Source organism: Ostrea edulis, chromosome 7 (genome assembly GCF_947568905.1).
Source record: "Ostrea edulis chromosome 7, xbOstEdul1.1, whole genome shotgun sequence".
In the NCBI taxonomy this organism is placed as follows: Eukaryota; Metazoa; Mollusca; class Bivalvia; order Ostreida; family Ostreidae; genus Ostrea; species Ostrea edulis.
Window position 1 is genome coordinate 45,019,198 of NC_079170.1, and position 18,888 is coordinate 45,038,085.

The window sequence follows — 18,888 nt, forward strand, 5'->3', positions numbered from 1 at the left end:
ATAAAATGTCAACATCGTATATCACACGATATTAGTATCTTTCACAGAGTAGTACGAACAAACAACATATTTTCCTGTCACTTAGGTAAAGAAAGGCGGACGGAAGTATCAACAAAGGTCGTTGAAAACTGAGAGTGATTATGCTTAGTACCAGATCCTTAATGAGTTCTCTCAGACGGATTTTCTCACAACCACGATTTATCCGTTCTTTATGATTGTCAACGGAAATTATGAATTTTAATCAACACTACATCATATTGATGAAATATTTTCATGCAGTTCTTCCAATAGTTTCAATTAAAATTCCAGGTAAGCATATTCTATCACAATTTAGTAAATTCATATTCGATGAATGACATTAATTTTATATCACATCTAAACTTTGGTTTGAAAATATATTTTCCTGATTACTTAGAATTTTAATCTTGTAATTCTATGTTCACATTATATTCTATTGACTGAATATACCGAGGTGAGGGAAATAAGGACATTTACCGTACACATCTTATCGCAATATAAGTATTTCAAACTATTTCCTTATTCTTTAGAAACATGGACATATACAGTTTGTACACAGTCTCAGCAGATATCAACTAATGGTTCTTTTCACGCCAGTCTTGGTTGTGATGACGACATGGAGACCTTCTCTCTAACTAATGATGGAGTTAATCAGTCCTGGTCTCTTGATTTCGACGATATTTATAGAATTGATTGGATCTTTCTTTCCATTGGTGCTGGTATGAAACGTTGATGCACATTGATATGTTATTTGCTAGAATTTTACCACCTTGGGTTTTCCATTGATGATATTTCTTCTCTCGATAGGAACCTACAGTATATATGTAGAACTAATTGGGGGTGTTTCGCCTGTGAAGTGTACGGATCTCACACAATCTGGAGACATGAAACCTACACCGTTTCAGCAGCTGGTTACATGTAAATATCACATTGCTGCCTACAAGAAAGGAAATAGAATCAGGATAACTCGGACAGAAAATGGAGCAATCAAAGTGTTTGAATTAAAACCAATAGGTAGTATATACTTTGTTCCATTCATACTTACACAGCTGATTAACATGTAAAGCAAATACCTTTATTCCGTTAACTGTATGTCTTCAAATTTACTGTAATTCTATAGCTATGCAAAATATCAAACAATTCCCAGTAATGTATCAAAGTGCCATGATTTTTTATTAGGTAAATGAAAGGTGAAGATAACGAACAATAATAAATCTCATAATTCCTATAAAGAATACAAAATAGAGAGTTGGGTAAACACGGATCGCTGGGCATACTAGAGGTGGGATAAGGTACCTAGGGGGAGTAAGCATCAAATATTTGGGTGTGTTGCTTTTTTTAATATTGGATAGGAAGATATATATGTATTTTCAAATACAATGTTAATAAAAGCTGGTAAGGATATTGAAGATCAATAAAAGAAGTGACGATAACAGTAATAAATCCCATAATCCCATAAATAGAATACAAAATTAAGAGTAGGACCACTGCACACACCATTAATGAGATAATCGTTTTGATTGAAGTCAGCTTTCGCAGATTCTATGGTCGTTATAACGATTTAGTTCGTCAATACAACCTATCATTGGGTCAAATGCTGTCTGACGTGCTTTATGTCGATTGTTAGGCCGTTCTTGGCACACTGGTTTTGACTACGGATAACTCCGTTTACCTGATCAGGATATAGGGCTCATGGCGGGTGTGACCGGTCGACAGGGAATGCTTACTCCTCCTAGACACTTCATCCCACCTCTGCTGTGTCCAGGGGTCCGTGTTTGAACAACTATCTATTTTGTATTGATCTTAGAAGTTATGAGATTGATTTTGGCATACAAAATTGAAGTGAAAAGTTTTCCCATACAACGTGAAAGGGTAATAGGTCTATAATTGTTCGGATCATGTTTGCTACCTTTATTCTTATAGATTTGTATGATATTTACAATCATCCATGCCTCGAGCAAAATTCCCGTGTCTAACACTGTGTTGAATAAGCTAACGTAAATTTGTAAAAACAGTTTTATCGAGGTTATGATATACTCATTCAAAATTTCATCCATTTCAGAACCTTTCTTTGATTTTAACAATTTCACAGCTTGATGTATTTCAGCATCAGTAATTGTATCATTCAGTAAAAACTCATTATCAAACGTATTATGTTCTAAAACATCTTGAAATCCGTACATACAATCAACATGTAGAAAACGGCCCAACGATTGGTATGAAACACACCAGACAGCACTTAACCTAATGATAGGTAGTATTTTTAGATTAGATTGTTATAACTAACACAAAGCAAAGTGTTAACTTTAAACGAGGCTGATGAAAATCGTAAAATCCTGTTAAAAACTCTCCTAAAATACCATAAAAAATAAGATATTGAGATGATTGTCTACCTCGACAATACAAAGTACGAAAACGTTTTTAAATGTTTACTACGATAATCATGTTTGCGTTCACAGTAATGATAATGGAATTTAAACATACTTGGCAGTTTCATTGAGGTACATTCTATATAAAATCTTTTTGTATATAAAACTCATAACAATTTGAAGTAAACTCTTATTTCAATCATGAGCTACGACATACATTAATGCAAAAAGTAGAAAGTAAAATGCAAACTTATATTATTAAATTCTAGATTAATATTCCAATGATGCCTTAAAAAACAGCATTTCTAAAGAAGTTTAATGATAGCGTATAGCGTATTTATGGTATTTTGTACAGCCCCTGGAACGTTCTACTTTACCATTTTCCGTTCGCTCACCGTTCGTTCACCGTTTGCTCACCGTTCGTTCACTGTTCGCTCACCGTGCGTTCAGCATGCGTACACCGTTTGTTCAGCGTGCGTTCAGCGTGCGCTTTCCGTTCACAGTTTTGCGTTCAGCGTGCGCTCACCGTTCGTTCATCGTTCAGTCTTTTCATTGTCATTCGGAACACCAAAGTGAAAGGACCAATCTTGATAGCAAGGCGAAATTGAAAATTGAACGTGTGCGTAAGAGTGAAAGGATACTTTCTTACTATATCAGAAATTTAATTTTGAAGTACAAAATGTCAGGATTATCCACTGTGAATGCCGAAAGGTTCATTTGAGCTTTTGTTAAAAACAATTCTAAATGAGAGACGAATATAAGAACTTGTCGTTATGAATTTAATCCAAGTACAAAAAATCAGGCAGTTTCAGGTAATGAAAACATCTTCCCCTGTGTTTACGATTTAGCATTTACAAGTTCGGGCACACATTATCATAATTATTTTGCATTGCTTGACAAGAGTTTTAAACAAGTCACCCCACCCCCTACTTTGAAAAATAAAAACAAACAAACGATGCTACATAATGTACATTGTAACGTATGTACCTGTCAGGATGTCAAACTAATATAGCTATTTCCACGCCTATATTTATGAAAGACATTGTAAATAAACTGATATTTACTACTCTTGCCAAATTTGAAACTTTTGTAACATTTGTCCTTAATGCAAAGATGTAATTGTTTATCTGGTACGTTTCTGCATTAGCCTTTAAACATTCTACGGGTAGTTCAGTATAATAAACAGTTTTATCTTCATCAAATATATACAAATATCGCACGATCTAACTGCAATCTATGGTCACATCAATAATGAAAATAGAAAGTTTTGTACTGATTATTTTCTCGGGTCGATGTAGCTGCGACAAATGAATGACACAAAATGTAAGAAGGAATATTTAATACTGTTAGAAGTGTTGAGGTGTTGTTCACTGCATCTATCTTGACTCCTGTCGGGGGTGTTTGTTAATTACAGGTATCCCAAACAAAGTTTGAAGCCATACATGAACATCTGTTAATTCTGGATGTCACTACACATGTACACTATAGTGTTTTCCTTTTCACATGCATTGTTTATATATTATACCCATGCATTAAATGTATCTGTACGTGTAATGGTATACACAATGTACATACGAAATTGGCTTTTGTTTGTGTATGACTGTTGCGTGTATTAATCTACAATTTGCGATAATTTCATGAAATATATACATGTATACTCGGTATTTGTACAAAAATATATCACACTGAATATATCCAGAACTGTAAAATATGCTGTATCACGATTCCGGTTTATTTAATTTTTCATTAATTGATGAAATATAAATGTAAATGTATTTTATTACATGATTATGAAATAAGTAAAAATCCCAGGGAAAAATCCGAAACATTCCGAGTAAATAGATCATTTTGCGTTCAGCGTGCACTCAGCGTTCGTTCACCATTCACTTTCCGCTCTGCGTTCGCTCACCGTTCACCAAATTGCGTTCACCGTTCGCTCTGCGTTCGTTCACCGTTCGCTCTGCGTTCGTTCACCGTTCGCTCTGCGTTTGTTCACCATTCGCTCACCGTGCGTTCACCGTTCACTCACCGTTCAAGTGGGAAGGAAGAACGTTTCAGGGACTGTAATTATACCAAGTCATGTGTATATAGTATACAAAATTTATGTACAGTCCCTGAAACGTTCTTCTTTCCCACTTGAACGGTGAGCTATCAAGATCCGTCCTTTCACTTTGGTGCTTCGAATGACAATGAAAAGACTGAACGATAAACGAACGGTGAGCGCACGCTGAACGCTTTTTGAACAGTGAACTCACGGTGAGCGAACGGTGAACGAACGGAAAATGGTAAAGTAGAACGTTTCAGGGACTGTATCTGGAGATAGCAAACATTTAAAAAGCTTGAAACATATGTAATGTCTATTTTTAAAGTTACATTAAAACAGTGAATTATTCATGCATTATAACGTTTTATTCAATTGAGACGTCACGAAATGGTACACTTTCATATCAATGACAATTCAAAGTGGAATTAACTACTTCTTCTGTTGGTTTTGTGATTGATGAGCAATTATCATGGAAATATATATGAAAATTAGAAGTCGAGGTTGTCTAGTTTTATGCAGCTAGTTTCACAACCTGGTGACCGGATTCGATTCTCGAGTCTGGTATTGCATCAAACCTGACGTTTAATTCCTCATTCATAAAGCGTCCAACATGAGAAGTGAAAGCCTTGGTCTTTCGAGTATAACTTGAAAGCAAAAGTACAAAGTAAATGTAGGTGTTAACAAGTTATCGATACCTGACTGCCTCATCCCTGAACACGATGCAAACGTGAAAATTTCGGGCACTTCATCTACACTGGTCACTCCTTGACATAAATGAAGAAAATCTCGAATAGGACGTTAAATCGAAAAAGAAACAAACCACATATGTATAATAGCAAAATAAGTATATGAATAATGAATGGTAACGACAACATGAACAAAAGGTCGGTTGAACTTCAAAAATATCCCTGTATTATTAAAATATTTTGGGGTGTACGTTCGGGTTTCTGTTGGAATACTGATTTACCCGAAATCTATGCATGCTTTATATTTTGCTAGCCCTATAAATTCCCAATTTCTTGCAAGGCGATTCTGAGCGAACATAACAGATTTGTACACGTTGAATGTACATGGGCTTAAACAATACTTTCAACAACGGGTACATGTGCCTCTCTTCGAAATGTAGAACTGGCTACATTATGTGAACTTGCAATGTAACTGCTTCTCCACACATTACCAGCCGACGACCAGGGGACATTTACCTTGAACGCACGGTTATATCTAGTATACATATTGCTGAAATCATTGTTCTCTCCATTGAAACATGAATATTTCAAAGAAGGGAGCAAAAGACCAATTGTGTTATTCAACGTTTATAAAAGTTTACCCTGTGGTGCCCCGGTAGATCGATAGAGCTTAGCTGGTCTACTCTTTTTGGGCCCCTTTTTTGTTTCCGGAAATGGAACAACTTACTATCTGCCATATATTCATTCCTTTTAGGGGCTTGGAAGGGTATTTAGCATTACGGATGATCGGTATAAAAGAGTAGTCGGGTGGAGTTGGGGGTAGTTAGGTTTTCATGAAATTCTTTCTTTTTGTCAAGTACTATATCCCTTTAAAAGCGTTGAAAAATTAACATTAGAGTTCACTATTCGTCGATCCACTGATCAAAGTTCGACTCTGCATTCGCAGCTTCCGGCCACGAATTTCGTGAATTTATCACACCATCCTCTTTTTCTGCAAAATTATTGCGACGATGACCGCGTTCTGTCACTCCTGAGCAAAGGCCTAAAGCCATCGACGCATATTATATCGTGTTTGATAACTACATCTACAAATATTTGTACCTGTGTCATTTTCATTGGAAGTATCGAAGTCCATCAAACCTTCAAAATCACGTGACTGTTGTGTGTAAATTTAGAATAAAACAGCGTTCTGGTAGTAAATAAAAACTCTCATATTAGCTTTGCTACGTCATGTTACAGTTGCAAATTGCCAAAATTAATCTTTCATTAAACTTTTCATTTATTTTCAATTTCTTACCATTTTACAAGGTAAATATTTATAATGTGTCAAATGTAATACTTTCCACATTTATTGTTCAACATTTGTTATGATTAGATTACAATAATAATGGGTTTTTTTTTAAATTTCTTTACTAGGACTTTCTGGTATTAATCGATCAGTGCAACTGAATTTTACGGAATCTTCGAATGGATTTTCCAATGCTTTAGATAACGACATGGACACGTTTTACCAATCACCAGAACAGGTCCAGGCGTCTTGGTTCCTAAAATTGGACAGAAACTATGTGATTAAGTGGATTCTTATATCGACCAGGGGAGGTATATTTAAGATAAGCGAAAAAGTCAAGTAGTAGCCATCAGTTAAATATGTAAAGTATAATTTTGCATTCAAAATTGAAATACACCATTTTAACTAGGTTATATCGAATTTTTGAGATATTGCAAGACATGGCATTAATTAATCAGAATATTTTTTCTTAAGAATAAACTGTACATTTTGGGTATTATAATAGTCGGGACCCATATCTTTTATTGATCAACTCATATATGAAATTAAACTTTATTTCAAAGAAATTGATTTTCTGGAGTATAAAACTTTATTCATGTAAAATATCTAATGTATAAAACATCAAAGATTGATTGAGTTTTACGACGTTTTGGCAATGTTTCAGCCATTTACATCGGTGAAAAATGTATGTTTGAACTTCTAAAATATGTATAGAGAATGTGTTATTTCATATTGAATAATTATGTTGTCTCATTATTTTTTATCAGGAAATTATGAAGTACACGTTAAAGAAGATGACGCAATAACGAGTTCATCAACAATGTGTCAGAATTTCAGTCTCCATGGAATAAAACAACAGAATACAGCATTGGAATGTTACAAAGAAATGAAGGGGGATACAATTATTATAAAAAGGACCGATGACGGACCATTGAGGCTATTTGAAGTGTACCCTATAAGTAAATAACGGAGTTAAGAAAATGAATCAATATCAATTCATGTAGTACTACTTTTACTTTTTTTTTGGAGAAACTAAAACATTCAGTTGATACAATGGATAGAGCATAGTATCATTTCAACGAAAGTTTAATTTTCAAAATGCAAATCGAAATTCCCAAACTAAATTTCGTTTACTTGTTTTTCAGTATGTCCTGCAGATCGCTATGGACCAAACTGCGCTAAATGCAGAACACAGTGTGTGTCCTGTAGTCCTATAACAGGTGTCTGTAACCAATGTCATGGACCGTTCTATGGTGACTTCTGCCAGCACCAATGTCCAACAAATTGTCTCAACGATGTGTGTGACCAGACATCAGGGACATGTCAGAGCTGTATAGAGGGTTACTATGGAATGGATTGTTCGCATGAAATCACTACATATTCAACATTAAAAGGTACATACAATCTAATCTCATAATCTAACACCATCTAAGACATCGATCCTCTGCTTACTTTTATTTGAGTTTAAATTTTTGCAGCACGTTCAAAATTTTCTTCAGTATCCCCGATCGATGCATGTACTCAATTTACCCTTGTTATTTTGGTTTTGCATTTTCATGGAATTATTGACTCAGATATCGTAGCATACTGACATCCTATCACTTATTAGGTTAATTTTTCCTTGAATTCCACACCCACTACTTGTTGTTTTTTTTTCCTTCTTCTGTGGGGATTCGGGTTAGATCATTCCTCGGTACCACTTGTTTGTCGTACGTATAAGATGAATGTGAAAAACAAGGATAAGACAAATCAAAACAAAAGTGCCTACCATCTAATGTGTTTAGTAAACTAGAAGTGATAAAAGAATTAACTAGGTTAAATGAGGGATATGATTTGGTTCCAGCTGACAAAGCTTGTAGCAATATTATCTTTGTGTGTAAGGATCATTACTACCACTTAAATTGCCTTGTGTTCAAGGTAGAACTTCTTCAAAAGTATGCTTCAGTTTTAAACACATTTAATATTCCAGTCCATGGGACAAATGGATTTCAGTTACTGTACCTATACTGGGTTCCTAAACTTCACAAAAATCCTTACAAAGATACATGTCTTGACCCTGTAAATATCCTACATGCACAAAGGTCTTACTATCTTTCCTACTCACAAAACTATTAACAGCTGAAACTTTAAATGTATTATGTTACAACATATACCAGAAGTGTTCTAAACATTCCAAAAAGTTTATGTAAATGTTAATCGAAAACGATTTTTCATCATTTTACACGACCATTCCTCATGATAACTTAAAGGCTAAACTTCTTGACATTAAAGACAGTTGCTTCTTCAACAAAAAAGGAAATATCCATATCTAGTGATCAGTCATTCAAAAAATTACTTTCTAAAATGCCACTCTGTCTCAACGCACAGGTACTCTGAAGATGATATTACAACGATGCTTGAGCTCCTCGTTGACAATATCTCCGTAGTTTGTGGTATTCAGTTTTTCCAACAGTCTGTTGGAATTCCCTTGTGCTTCTTTGTTAGCTGGCCTGTTAATATATTCTGATGAGGGATAATTCATTCATAAGCTTCTACATGAAAACTTAAACATCTCCTGCTGTTGACTTCAACTCGAAATTTACGTATACCGACGACATTTTATTTATTATCCGCGAGAACTTGAAATAAAAGACACCAGAGTCATCCACATCTTCTTTGTACTTTGATATTTTATTGAACATAGATGATAACGGCAAACTAACAACTCAACATTATAACAAACGTTATTCATTCAGGTCCTCCGTCGTCAACTTTCCATATTTATGTAACAATATTCATTATCATTTACGTATGGTGTTTATGTCACAAAGGTGATTCAATACGCATGAGGTTATGTTGCGTATGATAAATTGTAAAATCAAGGCAGGCTACTGACAAACAAGTTGATGCTAAAGGGGTTTAAACAGTCTGGTTTAAAATCATCATTCTGCAAATCTATGATCGTTATAATGATCTTGTTTGCCAATACGTCCTGCCGTTGTGTTAAGTGCTGTCTGACGTATTTCATACCGATTGTTAGGCCATTCTTTGCACACTGATTTGACTACGGATTACTCCGTTTAGTCAATCAAGAAATAAGGCTCACGGAGGGTGTGACCAGTCGAAAGAAAATACTTACTCCTACTGGGCATCAGACCCCACCTCTGGTATATACATGGGCCGTGTTTCTGAAACTCTTAATTTTTCATTTTTTATAGGAGTTATAAGATTGATCACTGTTCTTTATCGTAAGAGGCGACTACTAAAAAAGGGCGGTTCAGATTGCAAACTCTGAGATCCAGTGTCACAGGTGTGGCACAAAACAAATCCATCCCTGATCAAAGGCCGTAAGCACTGAGCATATGCCTGAATGTTGTTATATTTCACCGGCAATGGTGACGTATCCACAAGAGTGAAAGATTCTCGGGCGAAACGTTAAATAATATAAAACCAATCAATCACTAGTTTCAATAAGTTGATTTTTGTTTTCAATTGCACACAAGCCACCATTACTGATGCTAATTTCAAGATTGACAAGTTAATTTCAGATTGTCAAGTACTTCTACGGTATACTCCGGAGAATCCATAATGAAAAAGCTTTGACTCTACATGATTTACCATGCTGATTTGTACCTGCCATTTCTCCTGGAAAAAACATTTCTGAATCATTCCTTCTATCCCTACATATTTAAAACAATTGCCAATAGAATACTACGAATTGGAGTAAAATGCATCCTATGAAGACGTGAATTTGACAATGCAAAAATACAAAACAGGCTTCAGTAAGCTAATGACATGTCAGATAATATTTAGTGTTGTATGCTTCGGATACTGAAAGATGATTCTCATAGTCCTGTGTCTGTACGGATATAGGGGAATTCTACATGATAATGTAAAAATAAATACAATACACAGGTCGGGTGTCTATTGTCATAATACGTCGAAAAGCATTCATGGGCAGGCAACAGAGAGCCATTTTTATTCTTCTGCAGTTTTTTTATTTGTACTTGTCAGTTACACAATTTCTGTTGAATAACCCCGCTAAATATCAAATCAGATCTATTGTTAGCTATTTCGGGTTCTCGATGGAGAAGGAATTCATTACTATTTGAATTGCATAACTGGTAGCAAACTTAATAAATGTTTTGTGTGTATCAGAAAGAAATACAATTTAAGTTAAAGTCCAGACGCTATAGTTAGACGGCAATCACGTGACATAGGTTTTTTCCAATGACAAATCGTCATTCTAGTTCGAGAGTAACGAAAATGACTCAAATGTTTCAAACTCAGTTTCAAAATATTGCATGTGTGGTTAAAACTGTCTAGGTAATGTAAAGTTTAAAGGAAGTACGAATTCCATCTTGACCCCCAATTAACTATCAAGAAAGGAGAAAAACATGTTTATTATGGATCAAATTTTATGTGCTGGATTCTGTAGCAAAACATATGGAAAGGAAAGAAAGTTTAGGACTTTTAGAATCAAGAAATTTGCAAAGGATCATTCATTTTAGTTTATGGCATCGGATCCAAGTTCTTTAAAAAAAATTGTTTCACATATTGAACAAAACGGATTTCTTCCAAGAATACCTAAAACAAGAATGGGCGTCAAAGTAATGCATCCAGCTTTGAACAATCGAACAATAGAGTTGCTTTTAAACGGAACAATGTGGGATAGTTTGCGTTATTTAGTCAAATGGTAATCGACTTATGTAACACGCTTTTGCTTTACTCGTAACCTTTAAACACCTGACAGTTGTAAACTCAGACTGTTTTGGAATACGTCATAGCTTAATTCATAAACAGGAAGCTCTTCGTCAAGAACGTTCAGATTATAGATTCAGAGAAAAAGAGAATAGTTATATACGTGAAGTTCACCATCAGATCTGTACATTTCACGAACAGGAAAGTTAATGCTGGACATTAGTTCTCCCGGTGAATTGACTTTGTTTCCCTTCTAAAGTTTCCAGAACTGCTTCTAGACACAAATACTGGGGAGGGGACTGTTGTAACAGAATTAAACACATATAATGCTGAATTGAACGATCCTGATACACTAATGATCTTCAACAATTATACACGTGTATTCAATATCGTGATTATCATATTATGTGTATGAATTGCCTTCTTATCGCATAACGGTCCTCCAGAAAAAGACAACAATGTTGCTGGGATATTATAGAATACACTGTATTTTAGACTAATGTGTGTACATGTTTATTTGAAACGTTGTTTCAGAATTTCATTCTGGTTTTACACCAAATATATGTGGATCGCCTTGTGTCACGTGTAACCATGACATTCACGTGTGTATGTACTGTGCAGCGCATCAACATTTGCACACAATGACATGTCGATACAGATGTAGCGAGATTTGCTCTAGTGACGATTGTTTTGGCATAAAAGATAACTGTACCAGTGAGAGTACGAAGGAAAACGAATTCAACAATTACAGTAAGATTTCTATTTTAAGGAGTATGAAGAAATATATTTCAAAACTATTACTTGGTTTTATTTTGCCGCAACAGATATTGGATACATGTCCATATGAGTCAATCATATTGTATAAAGTCTCATTTTCAATGTTTTTCATTGTTTTATCATGGTCCAAATTCTTGAAAAATAAAATGTTGCGGTTAGATTTAGCGCTTTAACATTTTCATAGAACTAAGAAGTAGAACATTTCTAATGATAGGTTTCAAAATTTCATATTTTATATTTCAGCTATTTTGATAATTGATTTCACAACTTTAATACTCAGAAAGTATCACATGGTTTACTTCAATGCCTGATTCGAATTATCATACATGTTAGATGTCCAGTCTCATCAGGGTTTGGATTGAAAACAAATGTGTTTATTTTCAAGTTTCTAGAGTTTGTAGTATTTTCTTTTAAATGCATACCGACCGCACAATTCTCGTCCTCCCGTTTCTGGGATTCCTCAAATGCTGGCTCCCCTCATCTATCCAGACGATTTTTTGTCACCATATCCAAAGATGTTCAGAGTTGAGTTAGGAGGAAATACTAGAGTGACGTTCGGATACATACGTATGAATATTATACATGTCGAGTGTGTACTAGTAGTATTCCATAGTTTTATATATCTTTGACTTATCATGATATCTACAATGTGCTGTTTCCTAATGATGCGCATGTTTTCCAAAATGTGTAATAAAAAATGCACCGCGCTATTTTTGCCTGCAATTTCCTGACTTAAAACAACGGTAAGAATCCTAGAAAGAAGGTATGTAATCATTTTCTACAAATACTTCATGTTTTGGAAAAAATATAAATAACCTGTTTTCTATTTTAGTAACCTAAAGGATAAGATATTACACTATATGATACTCAAAAATATCTAACATCATACCATATAAAAACAATAATTCTACATTTTTGTATAATAGTAGGTAATAACCTTTTTAAAGATGATTACAGTTAATCCATTGTATGGATTGTATAATCATGTCAATATATATATACCGTGTCTCAAGTTTCATCTAAATGATTCACGATTTCCATTTCGAATGTAAATAGTTCGGCAAAGTAACAGTCGTTATCTTTTCAGATCTCGTGTTAGGAGCAGACGAGATCCAAACTCACGACCCTGCCATTACAACACAAGATTGACTGGATACAATATTGCAATGATGGCTTGGATTTTTTTTATTCTGCACTCTGTAATGCAAGGAGAGGTACCTCATATGATATTTTTATATGTCTCAGAAAATAACCGTATTCCCAAAACAACTTGTACAGCTACTGTAATTAAACATACGTTATATTCGCCAGCATTCCACATGTACAGAATACTATTTTCAAAAAAATAAACTTATGTAGATTTATTTTGCACATGATTTTTGGCATTATTATATTAATCAATCAATCGTACATGTGATAATAAAAAAGCAAATTCATATACTACATGAATGTATGGACCAGAATGTTCTCTTATGAATATTGATATATCAGCCGTTCCAAGCAAAAAACCCCCTTATGACGTTCACATAAATTTTACATCACAATGCATTTACGCGACGTCATTTTTCACGGAAGAAAATCCTCGCAGACTACATGTGACGGCGAGTGAAAACAACGCAATATTATAATAAAATGGACGAGTTTGAGGTAAAGTTATCTAATGTGTTCTTTTACGGGAAAATATGTATGCACAAATGAAAAACGGAAAATACAGTACATTTAAACAACTTAAAACATCAACAAAATCGGCGTGCGTTAATCTCGTTAAGTATGCCACCCGATGCTCTCCATACATTATAAAAACCTGTCGGTATAAAACCTTATATTCGAAATTTCCATTTTTTGTTTCTTCTTGTATAATATTGATAACATTTAGAATAATAACATGAGGTAAACTATAGTTTCTCACTTATCAACAAGATGCAGGTTAATCATTACTTTACAGCACACCTATATAGCAGTGTGTTGTTCTGTACGATGGATTTCATTCTCAAATAGCCGGGTTTTCATCCTGAAATTGTTGTTATTTCTGTTTCTCCAAGTAGAATATCCCATGTTTCCAATTCTAATTAAATAATCCATGAGGCTGTTACTATGTATTTACTGTGAAAAGCGCATGCAAATTTAAATCTGTTCAGATCGGAAAGTTTGTTGTCATCTGACGCCGGAGAAAAAATGTATGTCGCGCTGTAGGAGAACAAAATACGTAAAGCATTGTTTAGATTGGGATATTTGTTTTACATCCTACTAGCCTCATTGCTAAAATAAGCTCTGTTTTAGAATGTATTTTGATATTGAATTTAAATGATATTAATTTTGTTTTTTGTACATGTAAATAATGATGAAAAAAAAAGTGTATGCGTTTTATTTATTCCATTGTCAACCAAAACATTTTTCAACATTCAAGCTTTATTATTACAATTTTCTTTTTCATATACTTATACAATATTTCACAGAGTGCAACATTGAACAGATCTATTAGACAATTCCTTTCTAGAAAAGAAAAAAAAATGTTAATCATAACCACCCTCATGATTTATTTTACTGTTTAATAGCAGTGCCACGTACAGTTGGGAGTCTTTTTGGATTTCAATTTTATATACTGGTTAAAGTTTTGCACAAAAGTAGAATATTTTTTTTAAAACTTCAAATCAATTAAAGGTGATTGTAAGGTTCTTTGATCCTCAGCCAGATGAACTTTAAAAATATGAGCATATGTCCCCCTAGTATTGTCTGTTCGTCATACTTTAAATACATATATTAAATGAAAATCAAAAGCAATTCTACTATGGTATCCAAACTTTTTATTAAGTTATAGCAGTATTACAACTAAGTTCTAATTTTAAAAATATAGAAAAGTAAGGAAATGTAGTTTAAATAAAATGGGCCGGGTTTACCGTTTTACGAATGAGCTAAATACCCTGAAGATAATTACCCAGTACTAAGAACACTATTATAATTCTACTCATAATTTTATATAAACGCCGAATTTTATTATGAAGAAAGAATTTCCGAGTTTAGAGATATCAAACATTGCTGATGTTTTGGAATTGTTTAATGAAATATATTTAGTATATATGTATTTTTGTTTTTAAATTGAATCATAACAAATGAAATGTGTGATCATGATAGAATAAAACTTGACGCTCTTCCCTGTACTTCATCGTTACAGGAATTGAACAGGTTACTAGAAACAACAAATCATGTCGCACCCCTCAATTTAGATGAAGAAAACCCAGATTCAACTGACAGTGACTTAGATACCAGTAATGACATAGCAGTAGCTCAAGAGGTCTCTAGTCTACCAGAAAAGGATATCGAGAAGCTAACATCAGGATGTGCATGCGCCAAAAAATGTGTTGAAAGGTTAGACAGAAAGACTGTAGTAGAACATATCCAGAATGTAAGAGAACTTTCCAAGTGTGAAAAGGATATCTATATCATGGGAGTTCTCAAGGTTAACGGATCTACAGCAACAAAGAGTCAACATGAAATCAAGAGACATCGATTTTGTTATTGTTTCAATGTATCTGAAATTTGTATCGCTGCTTTTCGAATCATTATGATCTTGGTGAGGACATGCTGAAGAACATTGCGAAACATGTTTTGAACAATGGCATCACACCCTGCATTCATGGAAATACTGGAAAAAGAGCCCCAAATGCTTTTGATTTTGAATAATATAAACGAGTAAAAACCTTTATTACTACTTATGCAGATGACTACGGGCTTCCACAACCTGCTGCACCACGAGGAAGAGATGAGGATCCACCAACATACCTGCCAGCTTCACACTCAAAGAAACATGTTTATGAGCTATACAAAGCAGCATCACATGATAAATTCGTGGGTTTATCAGTTTTTTACGATCTTTGGAAGAAACTTTGTCCTCACATCAAAATCAGCACTCCAAAAGATGACGTTTGCTTAAAGTGCGAGACTCATAGAAAGAAGGTGGAAGATGCACGATAAGAAGAGGAAAAAATGGAAGCTACAAGAGCATACCTACTTCATGTTGAGGAAGCAAGACGAGAAAGAGAGGTATACAAGATGTGTGTTGAGGCATCAAAGGAAGAACTAGTAGGGTATGGCTGTCCACTTGGGCCAATTCCACAACAATCTTCCAGTTTAAAGAAAATGCATTATACTTTTGATTTTGCCCATTCGCTTATTCTACCCCACCATGCAAGGCAAATTGGACAGCTATACTTTACAACCCGAAGGAAAATCCACCTCTTTGGTGTAAGGCTTGATGGACTATCCATGCAACTGAACTACATGATGGATGAAGATGAAACAATTGGTAATACATAAATATTTGATCAATATACATTCTATGATGAATTCAATTATTTTGAGTATTAATGATGTATTACTACTTCCATATTTTGTAGGTACAGATGGTTCCTTAGCTCATGGACCAATTTCAGTTATTTCGATGGTGCACCACGCTCTTCAGACACATGGACTGGGTGAGATTGATTGCTGCCTTCATGCAGACAACTGCGGAGGTAATTAAATAGTTATACATCAGATACTAGTATGGGTTTGTTGTTTCTAAAAGGATGCACAGAAGTTAAGCTTTTGTATATTGAAACAGGCCAAAACAAGAACAGATTTGTCCTAGGATATTTTTGTTGGAGATTCCTGGTAGGCTTGCACAGGAACATCAGCTTCATGCTTCAAATACCCGGTCACACAAGGTAAAATACTATTCATATTATAATGAATGAACAAACTTTAAGACAAAATTCTACATTTAATTATTTTACAGGCATGCGCATTCGTGTACAAGTATTTATTGCTTTTTCAATATTTAAAGATGCCTGGTGGATGCTGGTTTTGGCCAGATAAAGAAGCTCTACAGAAGAACGGACTGCGACACAAAAGGTGATATTGCTAGAGTCATAGAGCTGTCATCTAAGTCCAACAAAGCTGTCTGCTTCTCAGATGATGCTTGGGTCTGTAGGAATTGGAAGGAATATTTATCTGTACGATTTAAAGCAATCAAGGTACATTGCTGATTTAATCAGAATATAGAAATAAAAAGGAACATAAAATATAGCTATATTCTCTCTTTTTTTATCACATAATTGTTAAAAGTGATTTCTTCATCATCGAAAATGTATTACTTTTAATTTTAAGGCATATATAATCCATTCATGATATATTTTACAGGGAATCCAACAGTATCAACAGTTTAGATTTAGTGCTGAAGCTCCAGGACACGTATTTGTGAAACGCCGTGCTGACTCGGAAGAAACCAGAGTTCTGCTTTTGATGAATGGAGCACCATTTTCATCAGTGAATGATGTACCAGCCCAGCTAATTCCTGGTGGTCTTACAGAGGAGAGACAAAGATATCTTTATCACTTTGTCAGAGATCTTGTTAGACCATCTGCACAAGACCAGACCTGTCCTGCTCCAGAGGAGTGATTTTGACGTTGCGCCATATGCAGAAATAAATTGACGTCAAACGTGTTCATACATTATTGTGTTTGATGACCTATAAAATTTTAACAGCACTCAACATTACAATTATATTTCCCAGGAATGATGTCTATAGTGTTTACTTCAATTTAGCATTAAAAAAATAATTTTCAAAAATTTTGACTTAAGGGGTTTTTTTGCTTGGAACAGCTCATGTGATAGTGAATATATCAAGCCATAGTATAATGTTCAAGACGCGATTTTATTTTTTTTTTCCACATTTTCCTATTTGCCACCTAATATGCAAAATATATTAACTTTCAACAGCAAAAGATCAATCTCTTGCGTGTCGAATCAGTATATTAACACCACATGCAGGTGATACAGAGCAGGGGGCAGTATATTAGTCAAAACTAAATCATATATATTTCTTTACATATCCAGTCTGACTAAAGATTACTCTGTTCACTTCATTAACTATAAGGTTCACGGCGGGTGTGACATGTCAACAGGGGATGCTTGCTGATCCTACCTATTGCCATTTCCTCCCATCTCTGGTGTTCCAGGGGTTCGTTCTTGCCTCGCTGTCAATTTTGTATTCTTTATAGTATTTATGAGATTTATGAATTACCCAATTCGATCCATAATTTCTTTAGTTATATACTTCCGAAAAGGAACGTCGCAGTATATTAATATGTTTTACTACTTTGTAAAATATTTAGCTTTTCAAATCTCACTTGTTGAGTAAGTGAATTTGGCTCTTTAGCTACCATTTATTGAAATTCTACGCTTCTTTGTAATCGTGTACCTCCCAACAATTATGGATATGAGTTATGGCTAACGGTGAAGCCCCTAAATCTTACAAGAATGATTACTTTTTAGGGAAATATAAATTTGGATTCACCTTAAATTAAACTGGCTTGATTTCTTCAACGATCTCCCAACCCACTTTCTAACCCTCTGTATCATTTCAGGTTCATGCACTATGCATGAAATTGATTGACTATGAAAACAACAGTTTACAATCCGACTAAATATCATATTGAAACAATGCATATCTTTCCAAGAAATGTAATAATTTTAGATACTTTAATACAGAAAAATTCAGAAATATGTCTTTAATTGTCAAAATATGGCATACCAATTTATTTTCTACATTATATGCAACCGTTTATCTATGAAGGAATACAAGATGAAAATAGCTAAATAACTTTCATTCACATGCATGTAATACATTTTCACTAATTTGGAGTCATGGTACTGCTTGTGAACCTATTGACCTACTTCTCCCATTAGAGAAAAACATAGTCGTGAAAGGTGAAGATAACGAACAGTGATAAATCTCATATATCCCATAAGCAATACAAAATAGATACAAAATGTGTAACCTATGATATTGACATGTTGCAAAGGGTTGAAAACTGGGGGAGCAATTCAGAAAGAATCAAGCCAGTTTCATTTATCCTTAACTTAAAGCCCAGAGGACAAAACTGCAATTGAAAACAAGCTATAGAAAGTGAATCAATTTTAAAATCACAGAATTGGTCAATTTCAAGAAAATATTTTGGACAGATTTTTTATCTCCATTTGGAGAAA

At 34.4% G+C, this 18,888-nt stretch overlaps 1 protein-coding gene across 2 annotated transcripts; it reads left to right on the forward strand.

Moving 5' to 3' along the window:
- LOC130048183 (uncharacterized) lies at positions 1-17,469 on the forward strand. Of its 2 annotated transcripts, XM_056144538.1 has the most exons (12): positions 1-309; positions 549-737; positions 826-1,032; positions 6,534-6,716; positions 7,173-7,364; positions 7,551-7,799; positions 11,620-13,076; positions 15,035-16,165; positions 16,257-16,373; positions 16,463-16,565; positions 16,685-16,874; positions 17,041-17,469. In XM_056144538.1, the coding sequence occupies exons 8-12, from the start codon at positions 15,847-15,849 to the stop codon at positions 17,296-17,298; spliced, it is 987 nt and encodes a 328-aa protein (XP_056000513.1). In that variant the 5' UTR covers positions 1-309; positions 549-737; positions 826-1,032; positions 6,534-6,716; positions 7,173-7,364; positions 7,551-7,799; positions 11,620-13,076; positions 15,035-15,846; the 3' UTR covers positions 17,299-17,469. The 2 variants fall into 2 exon arrangements, 1 of the variants encoding a protein (XP_056000513.1); XR_008797025.1 differs by lacking the exons at positions 16,257-16,373; positions 16,463-16,565; positions 16,685-16,874; positions 17,041-17,469 and having other exon boundaries at positions 15,035-15,514.
- Positions 17,470-18,888: the final 1,419 nt, after the last annotated feature.

Bases quoted from the DNA above. Each gene is read 5' to 3' on its own strand.
- LOC130048183 (XM_056144538.1), top strand. From the start codon at position 15,847: ATGGAAGCTACAAGAGCATACCTACTTCATGTTGAGGAAGCAAGACGA. The intron at 16,166-16,256 runs GTAATACATAAA...CATATTTTGTAG, and splicing joins GGATGAAGATGAAACAATTG to GTACAGATGGTTCCTTAGCT. The intron at 16,374-16,462 runs GTAATTAAATAG...ATATTGAAACAG, and splicing joins TCATGCAGACAACTGCGGAG to GCCAAAACAAGAACAGATTT.